The 12,693-nt window shown below is 55.8% G+C and overlaps 1 protein-coding gene across 2 annotated transcripts; it reads right to left on the reverse strand.

Annotated features, from left to right (window-relative positions):
• Positions 1–824: 824 nt before the first annotated feature.
• Positions 825–12,407, reverse strand: KIF7 (kinesin family member 7). 2 transcript variants are annotated; one of them, XM_054215440.1, is made up of 18 exons: positions 12,089–12,407; positions 10,635–10,835; positions 9,999–10,413; positions 8,724–9,255; positions 8,288–8,425; positions 7,914–8,141; positions 7,317–7,516; positions 6,927–7,033; positions 6,449–6,604; positions 5,908–6,110; positions 5,594–5,791; positions 5,220–5,345; positions 3,932–4,108; positions 3,415–3,630; positions 2,698–2,904; positions 2,113–2,311; positions 1,876–2,019; positions 825–1,676 (listed from the first exon to the last, which is right to left on the reverse strand). In XM_054215440.1, exons 1-18 carry the CDS (start codon positions 12,390–12,392, stop codon positions 1,291–1,293), a joined length of 4,137 nt encoding a protein of 1,378 aa, XP_054071415.1. In that variant the 5' UTR covers positions 12,393–12,407; the 3' UTR covers positions 825–1,290. The 2 variants fall into 2 exon arrangements, with proteins under 2 accessions (XP_054071415.1, XP_054071414.1); XM_054215439.1 differs by having other exon boundaries at positions 825–1,673; positions 12,089–12,392.
• Positions 12,408–12,693: the final 286 nt, after the last annotated feature.

Consider the following 12,693-nt stretch of genomic DNA (forward strand, 5'->3'; position numbering starts at 1 on the left):
GTGTGCTTATCAGTGATTATTTTGCTTGTGTGAGAGGTGCACCTGCTTCAAGGATGTGGATTGATACACAAGTACGGACCTCCAAGACTACTACTTCCAAGTAGGATGGATTCATCTTTTCTCTGCTGAAGATCTTTGTTTTCAACAGCAGAAAATAAGGGCTCTGAACTTAAATCTCGTGCAGCTCAGCCACACCTAGAGCTCTCAGTAATGTCCCCCCTCAAATCCATACTCCTACAGGCAAGATCAAGTATGCAGGAGGAAGATCATAAGGTGGTTCCTACGTCAGATGGTGGGTCTTGATTTGGTGTATGTTACTCCTCAAGTGGTAGCTGTGCACCTTGTGATTTTAGGCTGAAGCAGTGGCTTGCTTTTTGGGGTCAGCTGCCGTTTCACCCTGCCTTGCCCTTAAAGCAGGTACCGGGGCTTTCATTTCTTGCTCTGCCAGAATTAAACTTATGTCCTCCTTCCTGAGGTGGATGGTGTCAGTGTGAAGTTGCAAGTTTCTGTTTAATCTCCCTTACATCCAGACTGGAAGTTTTGCTTAAAGCAGCTTATAGGCTAGAGCACAAAATGGCACTGAACCAAGGTTGCTTTTATCCTGGAAGCTTCAGACAATTCTAGTGCTGTCTGGAGCTGCTCTTCCTGCAGCAGCTCAACGTAGGAAGCCTGCCAGCTCTGACTGAGCACTTACAAAGCAGGTATTTAAACATTAAGGCAACACGGTGACAGCAGCCGAGTTCCCATGCAGTGAGGTTTAAATAGAACTCCTTTCCTACACACCCAAAGTGACGACTGGAGCCTCTGACAAGTGACTGCTTCATAAAACTCACTCTGCTTTATTATAAAAGTTACCAGTAGAAATGTAAAAAACCAAAGTTACTACAAAAATCTATGTACAAGTCCTGCAGGATCGCAGAACATCTCCCTCTGAGGCTGCTAGGGCTGAGAGCAAGCCCTGCAGCAGAGGTTTCCGAGCTGTAAACAAGTTTTTTAGTGTTAAGAGGCATCTCCCGCTTCCCAGTGTTTAAGCCGCTGAGGGTGTGGGAGGAGAGGTGTCCAGCCAGTGCTGCCTGGACTGGCAGCAACGTGGAGAACACAGACTGGTGCTCCCACACCTTACATGTTTGCTTCCCTTATGATGAAAAGTCACACCTTTCTCTTCCTCAGGCCTCTGAAACGTAACAGGTTTGTCGCCGGGCTGGCTTCAGGGGCAGGAAGGCTCTTAAGCTCACCATCAGCAATATCTGCTCCTCCCTGCCCTGTGCCAGGTAAGCGTTAAGCTCATGTCTAGAGTGGGTTCTTCCTCACGTCTATCATTGCTGGGTGGTAAGGCACTGGGGTCATGTTCAGGCTGGCTCTGCGCAGCTCCCGGCGGGGCTTGGAGGCTGGAGCGAGGGTCCGTGGTGGGTGCACCTCGTGGGGCTGCCCCGCTCTCAGCAAGTGCTCGGGATCCCTCTGCCGAAGGTCCCCGGGGCTGTCGTTGGGCAGGGAGGAACGCCGCCACGTTGCTGGCAACGGGGCGTGCACCAGGTCCCTGCTCTCATCCCTGACCCAATGGCTTTCTTCAGCGACAGCCAGAGGCATGGGCTGCTCCCCAAGGCTGGATTCCTCGCAGGTCCCAAGCGCGGGGGGAGCTCTGTCCCCAACCCCATGAATGCTTCTCTCCATCCCTGCTGGGAAAGATTGGGGGTACAGCGAGATGAGTATCAGGATCTCTACTTTTTTCACCAAAATCAGTACCTGTAGAGCACTTGCTCAAGGCCATCAATCACCTGCTCCGCTCTGAGCTCTCACTGCCACGGAAGGGAATTTAAACTCCCTTACTTTTAACTTGATAGGAAGAGTAAAGCCCCGTCCTGGGTTTCCTCTCACCTCTGGTCTGCCCAGGATGGAGGTTCATGAGCCTCTGGTTCAGCTCCTGGTTTGCCCGCATGTAACGGCTCAGCTCCTTTTCCAGCACCTGAATCCTTGCCTCATACTGCAGCTTGCTGCTGGCCAGCCCCTCATCCATGTGCTCTACAAGGGAAAACAAGGCTGTTTCAAGCTGTGAGCCCCGTGAGTGACAAAAGCAGTGCCACTGCTGCCTGTTTCAGGAGCCTGGGTGGTTACCACGGCTCTGCTGGAGCAGTAACTGCATGTTCTGCTCATGCTCCTTCTGCTGCAGGGTGAGCTGACGGTCCATTTCCAGGCGCTGGCGCTCCACGGCTGCTTCCAGCCAGTACACCAGCTGCTGCTGCTCCTCCAGCTGCATCTCCAGCTCCGAGAAGGCAATGTGCTGCCTGTGCTGATCTTCTCGCAGCGTCACGACCTGGCCAGGGTCCAAGAGCAAGGAACATCTCAGCTCCTTCAGAGCTTGGGAAGATTTCGTGCCCCACTGAGCCTGATCAAGTTAGTATTTTGGTACAGCATATGAAGGTTAGTAGTTCTGGGGCGTCCCAGCTGCCTCAGAGGGAAGAGCAATGTGTGGCTGCACTGATGTGTCAGAGCCACTGCAGGGATCCATGCATCCTAAGACTAGTTAAGCCCTTCTCCCAGGTATTGGGATAGGTGGGGATCATGGTGCTGTGGCTTTGTGGCCTGACTTTACAGCGCAAAAGTACAGTAGGAGGCAGGCAGAAAGCTTGAAAGTGAGGAAAACAAGAGTTTAGTCAGATACTGCAGCTCCCACCAGCACAGAGGGCAGTTGTCTCCCACCTTGTCAAAGTACTTGCAGAGCAGAGCTCGGGTCTCGGAGGAGGAAAGGTAGCTGAGCTTGGCCATGAGGTTCATCTCGCACTGGGACAGGAGGCTGGCCGAGGCCCGCAGGACTCGTTGCCTGCACGTAATAGACTCATTCTTGTACTCGATGGCTGCATCCAGAGCCTCGATTGCCTCATCCAGCTGGAACAAGATCCGTTCTTCCTGCCAGGGCAAAGCTGTGGTTAAGTAGGGAGCAAAGGGTTTGCTCTGTCTCACCTTGCCCCCCACCTCCCTTGTCACCTCAGTAGTCCTGGCAAGAAGTTGGGATATGCACGGTTTGGAAATGTGGGGGAGCATCTGCTATTGACCCCATGCTCAGGTCTTTACCTGAGCATAGAATCATTTAGGTTGGAAAGGACCTTTAAGATCATCAAGTCCAAGTCCACCGCTAAACCACGTCCCTCAGCACCACATCTACGTGTCTTTTAAATACCTCCAGGGATGGTGACTCCACCCACAGGTGAAGCAACCTGTTCTAATGCTTGACAACCCTTTCAGTGAAGAAACTTTTCCTAATGTCCAATGCAGCTTGAGGCCATTTCCTCTTGTCCTATCGTTTGTTACTTGGAAGAAGAGACTGAGCCCCCACCTTGCTACAACTTCCTTTCAGGTAGTTCTCTCTTCCTTTTGCATGCTCTTGCAAGCAGAGCAGCCCAGCCCAAGAAGAGGTACCTCTGGGGACAGCAGGGTGCCCTGACGCAGCTTGTTGTCGAGCTCCAACCTCTGTTTGAGCAGCTGGTCCTTCTCCTGGCGCAGGCTGTTGATCTCCTGGCGGATCTGCTGCTGGTCGTGGGCGCTGCCATGACGCAGCTGCCCGTTCTTCTCAGTCAGCTCCTTCTCTAAGTGCTCCAGGCGGCTGGACACACGCACTATGTCATCTGTCAGGGCCTGCAGCAGAAGATGCTTGAGGGGATCTGCTCTAAAGGCAAATCAGCCCCCCAGCCCCTTTCTACTCCTTCCATAGGTCAAGCAACCACACACACCTAAGCTAAGAGCTACCAAAACAACTGCCTCAGAGGCATAGCACATGCAGGGTCTCCTGCAGAGGCAGATTTGCTACTCACTTCCCAACACTATCTCATCCTGATATGCAGCCCTCTGCCAGACACAGGATGGCACACAGGTCTTCCAGCCTCCCACCTCTGCTGGAAATCAAGCAAGGGGTTGAGGTGTCATGCTCTTGTCCTACCTGGCTGGAGCGCAGTCGTTTGCTCTCCAGGCCGTTCTTCTCCTGCAGCAGGGCTTCCTTTTTGGCCACGATAGCTTCCCGCTTCCGCAGCTCATCTTCCAGCTCATCCAGGGCCCGACGCTGCTCGAGAACTTTATCCATCTCCATATCCAGCCACTTCTTCTGTTCCTCAATTTTCTGATGGAAGGAGAGGCAAAGGGCATGTGCATGCACGCAGACAGCAGCAGCAATGCCCGGGACTGCTAAAGAGTAATGGGGTTGAGATCAGAGAGTTTTGAGTTCATCTCTGTTAACCCCTATAGCCCAGACTTCATAGAATCATAGGGTTGGAAGGCACCTCTGGAGATCATCTAGTCCAACCCCCTGCCAGAGCAGGGTCACCCAGAGCAGGTCACACAGGAACGCGTCCAGGGGGGTTCTGAATGTCTCCAGAGACGGAGACTCCACCACCTCTCTGGGCAGCCTGTGCCAGGGCTCTGCCACCCTCAAAGGAAAGAAGTTCCTCCTCATGTTTAGATGGAACTTCCTATGGTCAAGTTTGTGCCCGTTACCTCTTGTCCTGTCGCTGGGCACCACTGAAAAGAGCCTGGCCCCATCCTCCTGACACCCACCCTTTCAGTATTTATAAGTGTTGATAAGGTCCCCCCTCAGTCGTCTTTTTTCGAGACTGAAGAGACCCAAATCCCTCAGCCTTTCTTCATAAGAGAGGTGTTCCAGTCCCCTGATCATCTTTGTAGCCCTTTGCTGCACCCTCTCCAGCAGTTCCCTGTCCCTCTTGAACCGGGGAGCCCAGAACTGGACACAGTGCTCCAGGTGCGGCCTCGCCAAGGCAGAGCAGAGGGGGAGGATGACCTCCCTCGACGTGCTGGCCACACTCTTCTTGATGCACCTCAGGATGCCACTGGCCTTCTTGGCCACAAGGGCACATTGATGGCTGTGCTTCACTGGTTTTATCCTTCCAGCTGCTCTGAGAGGGAGAGCTGAGCTAACTCCCCAGCTGCCAAGGAGTTCTTGAGGGCCGCATCTCCCACCACCCTTCTGCTGACAGACAAAATTTCACAGCTGCTTTACCAATGCTAGGATTTAGAAGAGAATACTGGTCCTGGGGGTAAGACAAGATGTAAGTTCTCTGCTACTAAACACAAGTGACATTAAGGACTGTCCTCCTCAAGGGCAGGATGGGCTATGTCCCGTCTCAAGCTGAAACCCCTGCTTCCCATCAACCACCAGTACGCCACAGCAGTCCCCTTGGAACAGGACGGAGGCGGCAGGCTCGCTCTGCCTGTACCTGCTGCTGCTCCAAGCTGATCACGGAGCCGTTGCTGCCGCTCCGCCGCTTCCTCTGGAAAGCTGCAATTTCCTCTGTTTTGATGCGCAGGATTTTCTGGTGCTGCTCGTGCTTCAGTTCCAGTTCCTGTATGGGAAGGAGCAGCTGTGAACCTCGAGAGGCTTCTTTGCCCTAGAGCCAGGGGCTGAGGGACAGGTTGTGTTCTCTGCTAGCTCTTTGGATACTCTTAAAAAAATTCCACTCTCCATCCCCATGCTCTCCAAGACAATCACAGACCCCATCAGAGCTACACCAGCCTGCCCAGCAGCTTGCAGAGCCCACCCATCATCATCCTCACAAATACCGCAGTAGCACAGCTGCTCCTTCGCTCTTACCTTGACTTGGTGCTGTCGCTTATTCACCTCTGTCTCCAGCCGCCGCTTCTGCTCGCTCTCCTCCCGCAGCCGGCGCTGCAGCTGGCCCTGCTGCCGCCGCATCACCTGAATGTTCCTCTCCAGCTCCTGCACTCGCTTCTCGCTCTGGGCCGAGAGCGACACCAGCCTTTCTGTTGCCTGCTTCTTCTTGCACAGAACCTGCCGGAGGGTGAAAGCTGCCCTTGGGCTCGGCGTCTCCCCCATGCCCTTTGCAGAGATGCCCCCAACTCTGCCCCTGCCCACCTCCCCAGGTGGGTAGAGCCCTTCCCACTCACCTGTGCCTTGCTCTGTGCGGCTGCCATGCGCGTGCGGTACTCCTGCAGCTTGCGCTTCTCCCCGGGGTCCCACAGCTCTTTGCCCTCCAGCTCCTGGAGCTGCTTCTGGCTGTCGCTCAGCTCTGCCCGCACCTGCTCTGCCTCCTGCTCCAGTTCGCTGATCTTCCGGCAGTACTGCCTGTTCAGAGCCTGGGCGTCCTTGCCTGCAACACACCCCCCTCCGCCGTGACCTCCAGGCCCCCTTCCCTCACAGCCAGGATTCTGCCCAGGGACGGACCTTTCCTCTCTCTTCCTCCTCAAGTATTTTTGGCTACAGAGACTGAATGCTCCTTTGCCCTCAGTTATTCCAGGGGAGAAACCAATGGGAAGGGACTCATTCAGCTGGAGGGAAGGAGAAACACTGCTCTCCTGCTTACATGGGAGAGGACTGGTCACAGACAACACTGGGAGGGAAGGTGAGGATGGGAGTAGAGACCAAGTATCCCAACTAGGAGCAGACTTCATAGGGAATGCACGCAAGATCCTACCGGCAGCTATGTACCTGTCTTAATGAGCTCTGTGATCAGCTCCTCCTTCATGCGGATGTTGATTGCCAGCTCTCGGATCTTCTGCTGTGCTTGCACCAGCCTCCACTCGGAGTCCTTCCCTGGCAAGTGCTCCCTGGGACCAAGCAGCGGCTCCTGCTTCCTGCAGACCTCTGCAACACAAATTCCCAGGTAAGGAACGTTGTGTCTTAGCAGCTAGGTGACAGAAGGACAATCCAACCTCAGATCTGTAGCCAAGAACTGACACAGCACCACCCAGAGTCACCCCCAGCTTCCACCAAAACACACAGTTCTCGCCAGACCCCAGCAGTTGAAGTTTCTCCTTAACAAAAGCAGCCAGACTGTCACCTGCTCCATTTTTGTCCTCTGGTCTCATCCAGGTGGGACACATTCCCTTCCTATCAACAGCACCTGTGAAGCACCACCAGCCCTAGGAAAATTGTCCAACGACCTACCCCTACGGTTGCTACTTGCCTTTTAACAGCTCCAGCTGCTCCTCCTGAATCAAGGGGGCATTGCCTCCATTTGGCTCCTCGCTCAACTTGCAAACCTCTTTCTTGCTCCAGCTTTGGATCCCGTTTCTAGAAGGAGCAGCAAATTAATCAGCTGGGTCTGGGCACTGCCAGAGCTGTTCCCAGTAAAGACCCTCATGATCCACAAGCTTCAGGAGATAGAAACAGTAGCTATGGTCAGGAAAGCTGGTAATTAGCTGCCCAGCAAGCAGGCAGCTGTCTCAGCAGAATCACTGACCCCAGAGGCAGTGTTTGCTTCTACATCCTACATGAGAGCTGAGATGCGGAGGTGGGACAGCCAGGTCACGCACCTACCAGGGCACTGCATGGTGCTGGGACAGCCTCAACTCACCGGCGCTGGGACAGGGACCGTTTCTGTTCCCACTCCTCCTCCTCCTCTCCAGAGGACACCTCCGCTGGCTTCTCCGAGTCCTGGTTGAGCTCCTTCCTCAGCACCGTGGCTTTGATCTCTGGATTGCCACTTGGACACTGCGTGTGGTTCAGGTGCCAGCCTGCCAGGTCCTCCTCCTGGAAGGAGGGGTTGCTGTCAAGCTGCTCGGGCAGAAAATCAGGAAGAGAGGAAACGTGCCGTGTGAGAGCCCATATTAGAAAAAAGCAGCGCTCAGCTGGGTGTCACTGCTAGACAAGAGAAGACGCAACAAAATGGAGCTGAGCGCGTTTGCTAGTTGCCTGACCTCCTGCCCTCTGCTGCTCACAAGCTGAGCAAGTTTGGGACCTGCCCGTAACATCGAAGTAAAAGCCTCAATTTTGAAGTTGGGCTGGTCTTGCCAGAGTTGTGAATCTCTTCGGATGTGAACACTGAGTGCAGTCCTCCAGACTGCACCTCTGACAAGGTTCATGTTCAATGGTGGGGAAAAAATTGTTCACCCAGTGGAGCACCCGAGTGAAAAGGCAACAACTCCTCAATGGCACAGACTTGCACCCTCACCTTCCTACAAAGGTCTCTGCCGCTCTGCTCAGTGGCAAGGAGCCTCGAGGGAACCCCATTGAGGCCATGGGATGGGGCAGCATCCAGCGGGGCTGTGTGAGGTCTCTGGTCGGCAGTCACCAGGTGAAGGTTTTCCAGCAGTTCTGGTACACACAGGTTTGGCATTGCCATCTCCAAGCGCACGTGCAGCTCTGAGATCTTATCCTGCTGCTCCTGCAGCTTGTCGCTCTAGGAGGCAACGGGAAAAACGTTGAGTTTGTACACGTGGATCACAGACCTGCTGCAGAAGAACCTGAGAGCTGAGCTGTGCTCTCCTGGGGAGGAAGGGGAGGAGTGGGGCAGGCCCCTACAAAGACAGCAGAGCCCAGAAGTACCTGCAGCTTGTACTGCTCCATGGCATCCTCTAGGGCAGCCAGGAAATCACGGTTTTCCTCCTCCAGGCGCTCCACTTGCCTTTGCAGTTTGGCCACCTGCTCGTCTTTGACGGACTCACACCCCTTCTCGGTGTTCATCTGCCCCCCGGAATACAAGAGAGGCAGCATCAGCATCCACCTCTGCCCTTCCTTTCCCATGCTGGACTCTGCAAGGGCACAGCAGCTCTGCAGACCCAGATTTTTCCTACAAAATAGGTGTCTCTGCTGCAGCTGAATCCAACCTCTCCCTGCCTGCTCCAAGGACCACATCTTTCTGCCTCCCTACGGCTTTGTGGACAGGTTGCTTCTCCTCCTCTCCCTCTACTGACCCTTCCACCACGCGTTCAGTGACCATCAGATGAACCCAACCTCAGAGCTGCAACACACCAACCGTTACCTGGGCTTTTCCCAGATTTGAGCCTTGTGCCTCGGGGCTTTGGTCTTCCGCGGAGGTGCTCTCGATGCCGCTATCTAGCCCGGCTGAGGTCAGCTCACTCCTCTCGCTCTCCACCGCACACAGCCACTCCTTAACCCGCAAGATCTGCTCCACCGTCAGGTTACTGTCCTCCTGCAGCTCCATCAGCAGCCGGTACGCGGCGTCGGTGCAGGTCCGGTAATGCGCACACTCTGCCAGCAGCCGAGCCGTGGGATCTGGTGCGCATCGTTTGGCAGTGGCCGAGCGGTTGATGATACGGGTTTCAGAGCGGTGCCGCTGTTCCAGTGCCTTCTGCAGGTTCTTTATCTGCCGATGAAGCTCCTCAACGTGCTCCGTCTCCTTGCGGCAGTTCACCACGGCCTTGTTCTGGATGTTTTGAGCCCGGTTGGCATAATTCAGCGTGTTGAGGCTCTCATCGAAGTCGGAGGAGGATGGGCTGACACAGGCTATCATCACAGTCTGGGCATTCCCACCCAGAGAGTCTTTCAGGATCCTAGGGAAGAGCAGAGTCATTAAAATAGATGAAATACAAAATAATGCATAACCAGAAGGTTTCCAATCCTTTTCAGATGTTAAGCCCAAGCAAAATGATATTCTTGCTCTGTTCAGCACTGTTTGGCGCTAGTGAAGTGAGCAGGATCGTCAAGCAGAGGAATAACAGTTTGCGCTGTGTCAAGTTTCCATCTGAATAATTCCCGAGGCTGGGAGCTCCCTCACTCTGTGATCACTGCTAGGCACGTGCTGCATGGGAACCTGCTGGAGATTGCCCAGGCCACCTACTTGAGCTAAAAACTGTCAACCACCAAAGAAGCCTACTCGAAGGACTTTTTATTCATTGCCAGGCAGGAAGGGCAGGATGACCCTTGGTGACACCCCATCTCAGCTTCAGCAGCATGACTTATGCAAGCCCCATCTTCTGCAATAAGCTAGTCTCTCATTTCTGTCCTGGCTTCATTGCTGCTCAAGCTTCCCTACGTGAAGACCTGCACAGAGGGCAGACCTGTAAACTGCTGTGAGGCACAGCGGGTGAACTGGCCCCATAGCATCAAGTAGTTGGTCTGAGAGCCCGGTGTGACAGCAGAAGGGACAACTGGCCCTGCAAGCTCCTCTTGGCGAGCCTGGGGACTCTGCCACCAAACCCGGCAGGCTGGGTATGGGAAAGGCAGGGAGAAGCATCAGCTCCCTCCTGTTGGTCCAAGAGCCCGTGAGACCTGGGGGTCCCGGTCCCAGCTGTACCTGGTAATTTTGGAGTCCCTGTAGGGAATGTGGCTGCTTTTCCTCCGAGGGTCTCCCAAGGCACTGATGACATTGCCCAAGGCTAGGAGGCCACTGTTGATCTGGATGCTCTCCTTCAGCCTCTCCCCCGTGTTTCCCGTCTTCACAATTCGCTCTGAGCCCGCCAGGTCCACAAAGTGAAACTTGGAAACCAGGACCTGGCCTGAGGCAGGGACGGAGGGGTGGTGGTGGTGGTGGAGCGGGAGGCGGCCGGCCCTGCGCCGCTGTTCCATGGTCACCGTGAAGATGGTGTGCGAGCGGCTCGACTGCCTGTTGACGTGGGTAGCTCCCGTGTGCTTGGCTGTGTTCCCCATCTCCAGCAGGCTCAGCACCTCGTCCAGCCCTTCCACTTCTGACTCCTTCACACCGCAGAGCACTGCAACAGCAAACAGAGCTGTGGCTGGGAGGCACAGGCTGCCCAAGGACAAAGCTCCTCTGCACGGCCTGGTGCCATCACCCTGCCCACATTGTGCCACGCACAGACCAGCTTTCCACACCAAACAGGACAAAGCACAGCAATCTGCTGCAGGAGAGGGATAGAGGGAGGGACCTGGCTCTGCCTTCAGCGACAGATAACCCAACCCTGGCCACACATACCAATGTTCCCCTTGTCATCCTCCCGGATCTGGATGTCTTTGCTGGCTGTGTCCACCTGCAGCAAGTCCCGAAACTCCTCCTTGTACACCTCCAGGTAGGATACTCGGACCGTGTAGTCAATCAGGTCATTCTCATCGATGAGCCTGAAGGTCTCAGCCATGGCACGCGGGATGATGCCCTGCTCGTCTTCATTGATGGAAGCTGGCAGAGAGATGGACATGGTGACGAATGCCCGGGAAGCCCACGCTGGGGATGGAGCCGTGGGCAGGAGCCTGCCTGCAGCACACGCATCAGCTGGAAAGGAGCAGCCTCCCAACCCTCCCGCAGCTCAGCCCTCACAGCCCGGATTAAACATCCCTCTGAGCGTTTCTATGCCGCAGGACCTCGGGGCAAATCCTATCCCACCGCCGTGCTGGATTCCAGCAATGCTGGTTGTTTCCAGTCCTTCCTCAAGAAGGAAAAGGTACGTTAGCATTTCAGCAGGTAGCAAACACCGTGCCTACAGCTATGGCCTGCTGTCCTTTGAAGCCAGCATGACTCCACACTTTTCCCAGCTCCGAGAAGGTTTATTTTTTGTTCTGCAGCCTGCTCGTATCTGGCCACAGACTCTGCTGGCCAGATTTTACATGGTTTTTACTTTTGTCTCCAACAGCCATATAGAAGAGCAATCCCCAAATTTGGTGCAATGATAGCCCGAACTGTGAAACTGAAAAGAGAGGTAGACTGAAAGCATGGAAACAATTTAATGTTTACAAACTATGCAATTAACTAAAGCTGACTGAAAGGTTTACAGTACACCCTCTGTAAGATATCATAATACCACTAAACCAGCACTTACAGAAAGGAACGGTTTCCTTTTTCCTCATCTCCTTCACATACACAAACGAACAGGATTAACCCCCACAAACCTCCCTCTCCTTAAGGTTTATTTTAGGACAAAGCTGACAGATTCAAGCCAGGTGAAGGCAGTGGTGCCCTGGGAAGATCACCACCACCTGCAGACCAGACATGGTCTTCTTGCTTGTCCTGCAGTGGTAGAGGGGAAATCCCACGCGCTAGCATCTCAAAGAAGGTGTTGTTCATGGGGGGGTGCTTACAGCCGTGTGGGTGGGTGCTGGGGTGGGCAGGATGGGTTGGTGGGCTTGGGCTGGCAGGATCAAGAAGGAGGGCAGGGTGGCTGGACTGATTAGGATGGTGATGTTTGGAAGCGATGGTGGGTGTGGATGGAGAGAGCAAAGTTGACGGGATGGGTGGGGATGGCAGCATCGGTGAAGTTGGTGGGTCGGGAGGGATGGCTGGGATGGTGGCTTGGCTTGGGATGGAGGGAGGTGGTGATGTGGCACTGGTGGGGTTGGTGGGGAGCGCAGAGGATGGTGGCGATGCCGGTGGGATGGCGACGCTGGTAGGATGGCCATGCCGGTGGGCAGGGTGCCACCGGCCGTGCCGCGACTCACCCACGCTGGCCTCCCCGATGGTGTAGGTCTTGCCGGAGCCGGTCTGCCCGTAGGCGAAGACGGTGGCGTTGAACCCGCGGAAGAAGGCCCGCAGCAGCGGCTGGACGCAGGCCCGGTAGACGGCCGCCTGCCCCGCCGCCTCGGGCAGCACGGCGGCGAAGCGGAACCGGCGGCGCCGGCCCAGCGCCACCTCGCCGGTGGCGGCGTCGCCCCGCAGGCAGGGCCGGTGTCCCCGCAGCGCTTCCCGGGGCAGCAGCGGCCGCACCCGCACCGCCACCCGCACCGCCGCCCCCTCCGCCGCCATGGCGGCACCCGCCCGGCCCCGGCGCGCCGCGATGGCGTCAGGCGGCTCCGCCCGGCCCGGCCCCGGGGGCGGAGGGCTCGGTCGAGGGGACCTCACCCCTCCTCGGGCGGAGAGGGGGCGGGGGTGGCGTGGGGAGGGGGCCGGGGACACGCAGGGGCTGCGGCAGGTCGGGGGCGAGGGGTGCGTACTCCCGAGGGGCCCCATCGCTTCTGAGGCGCTCCACCGCTCGTGAGACAACACTCCGCCGCTCGTCAGACAACGCTCCATCACTCGTGGGATGCTCCATCACTCGTCAGACAGC

This window comes from Rissa tridactyla, chromosome 9, assembly GCF_028500815.1.
Source record: "Rissa tridactyla isolate bRisTri1 chromosome 9, bRisTri1.patW.cur.20221130, whole genome shotgun sequence".
Lineage (NCBI taxonomy): Eukaryota > Metazoa > Chordata > Aves > Charadriiformes > Laridae > Rissa > Rissa tridactyla.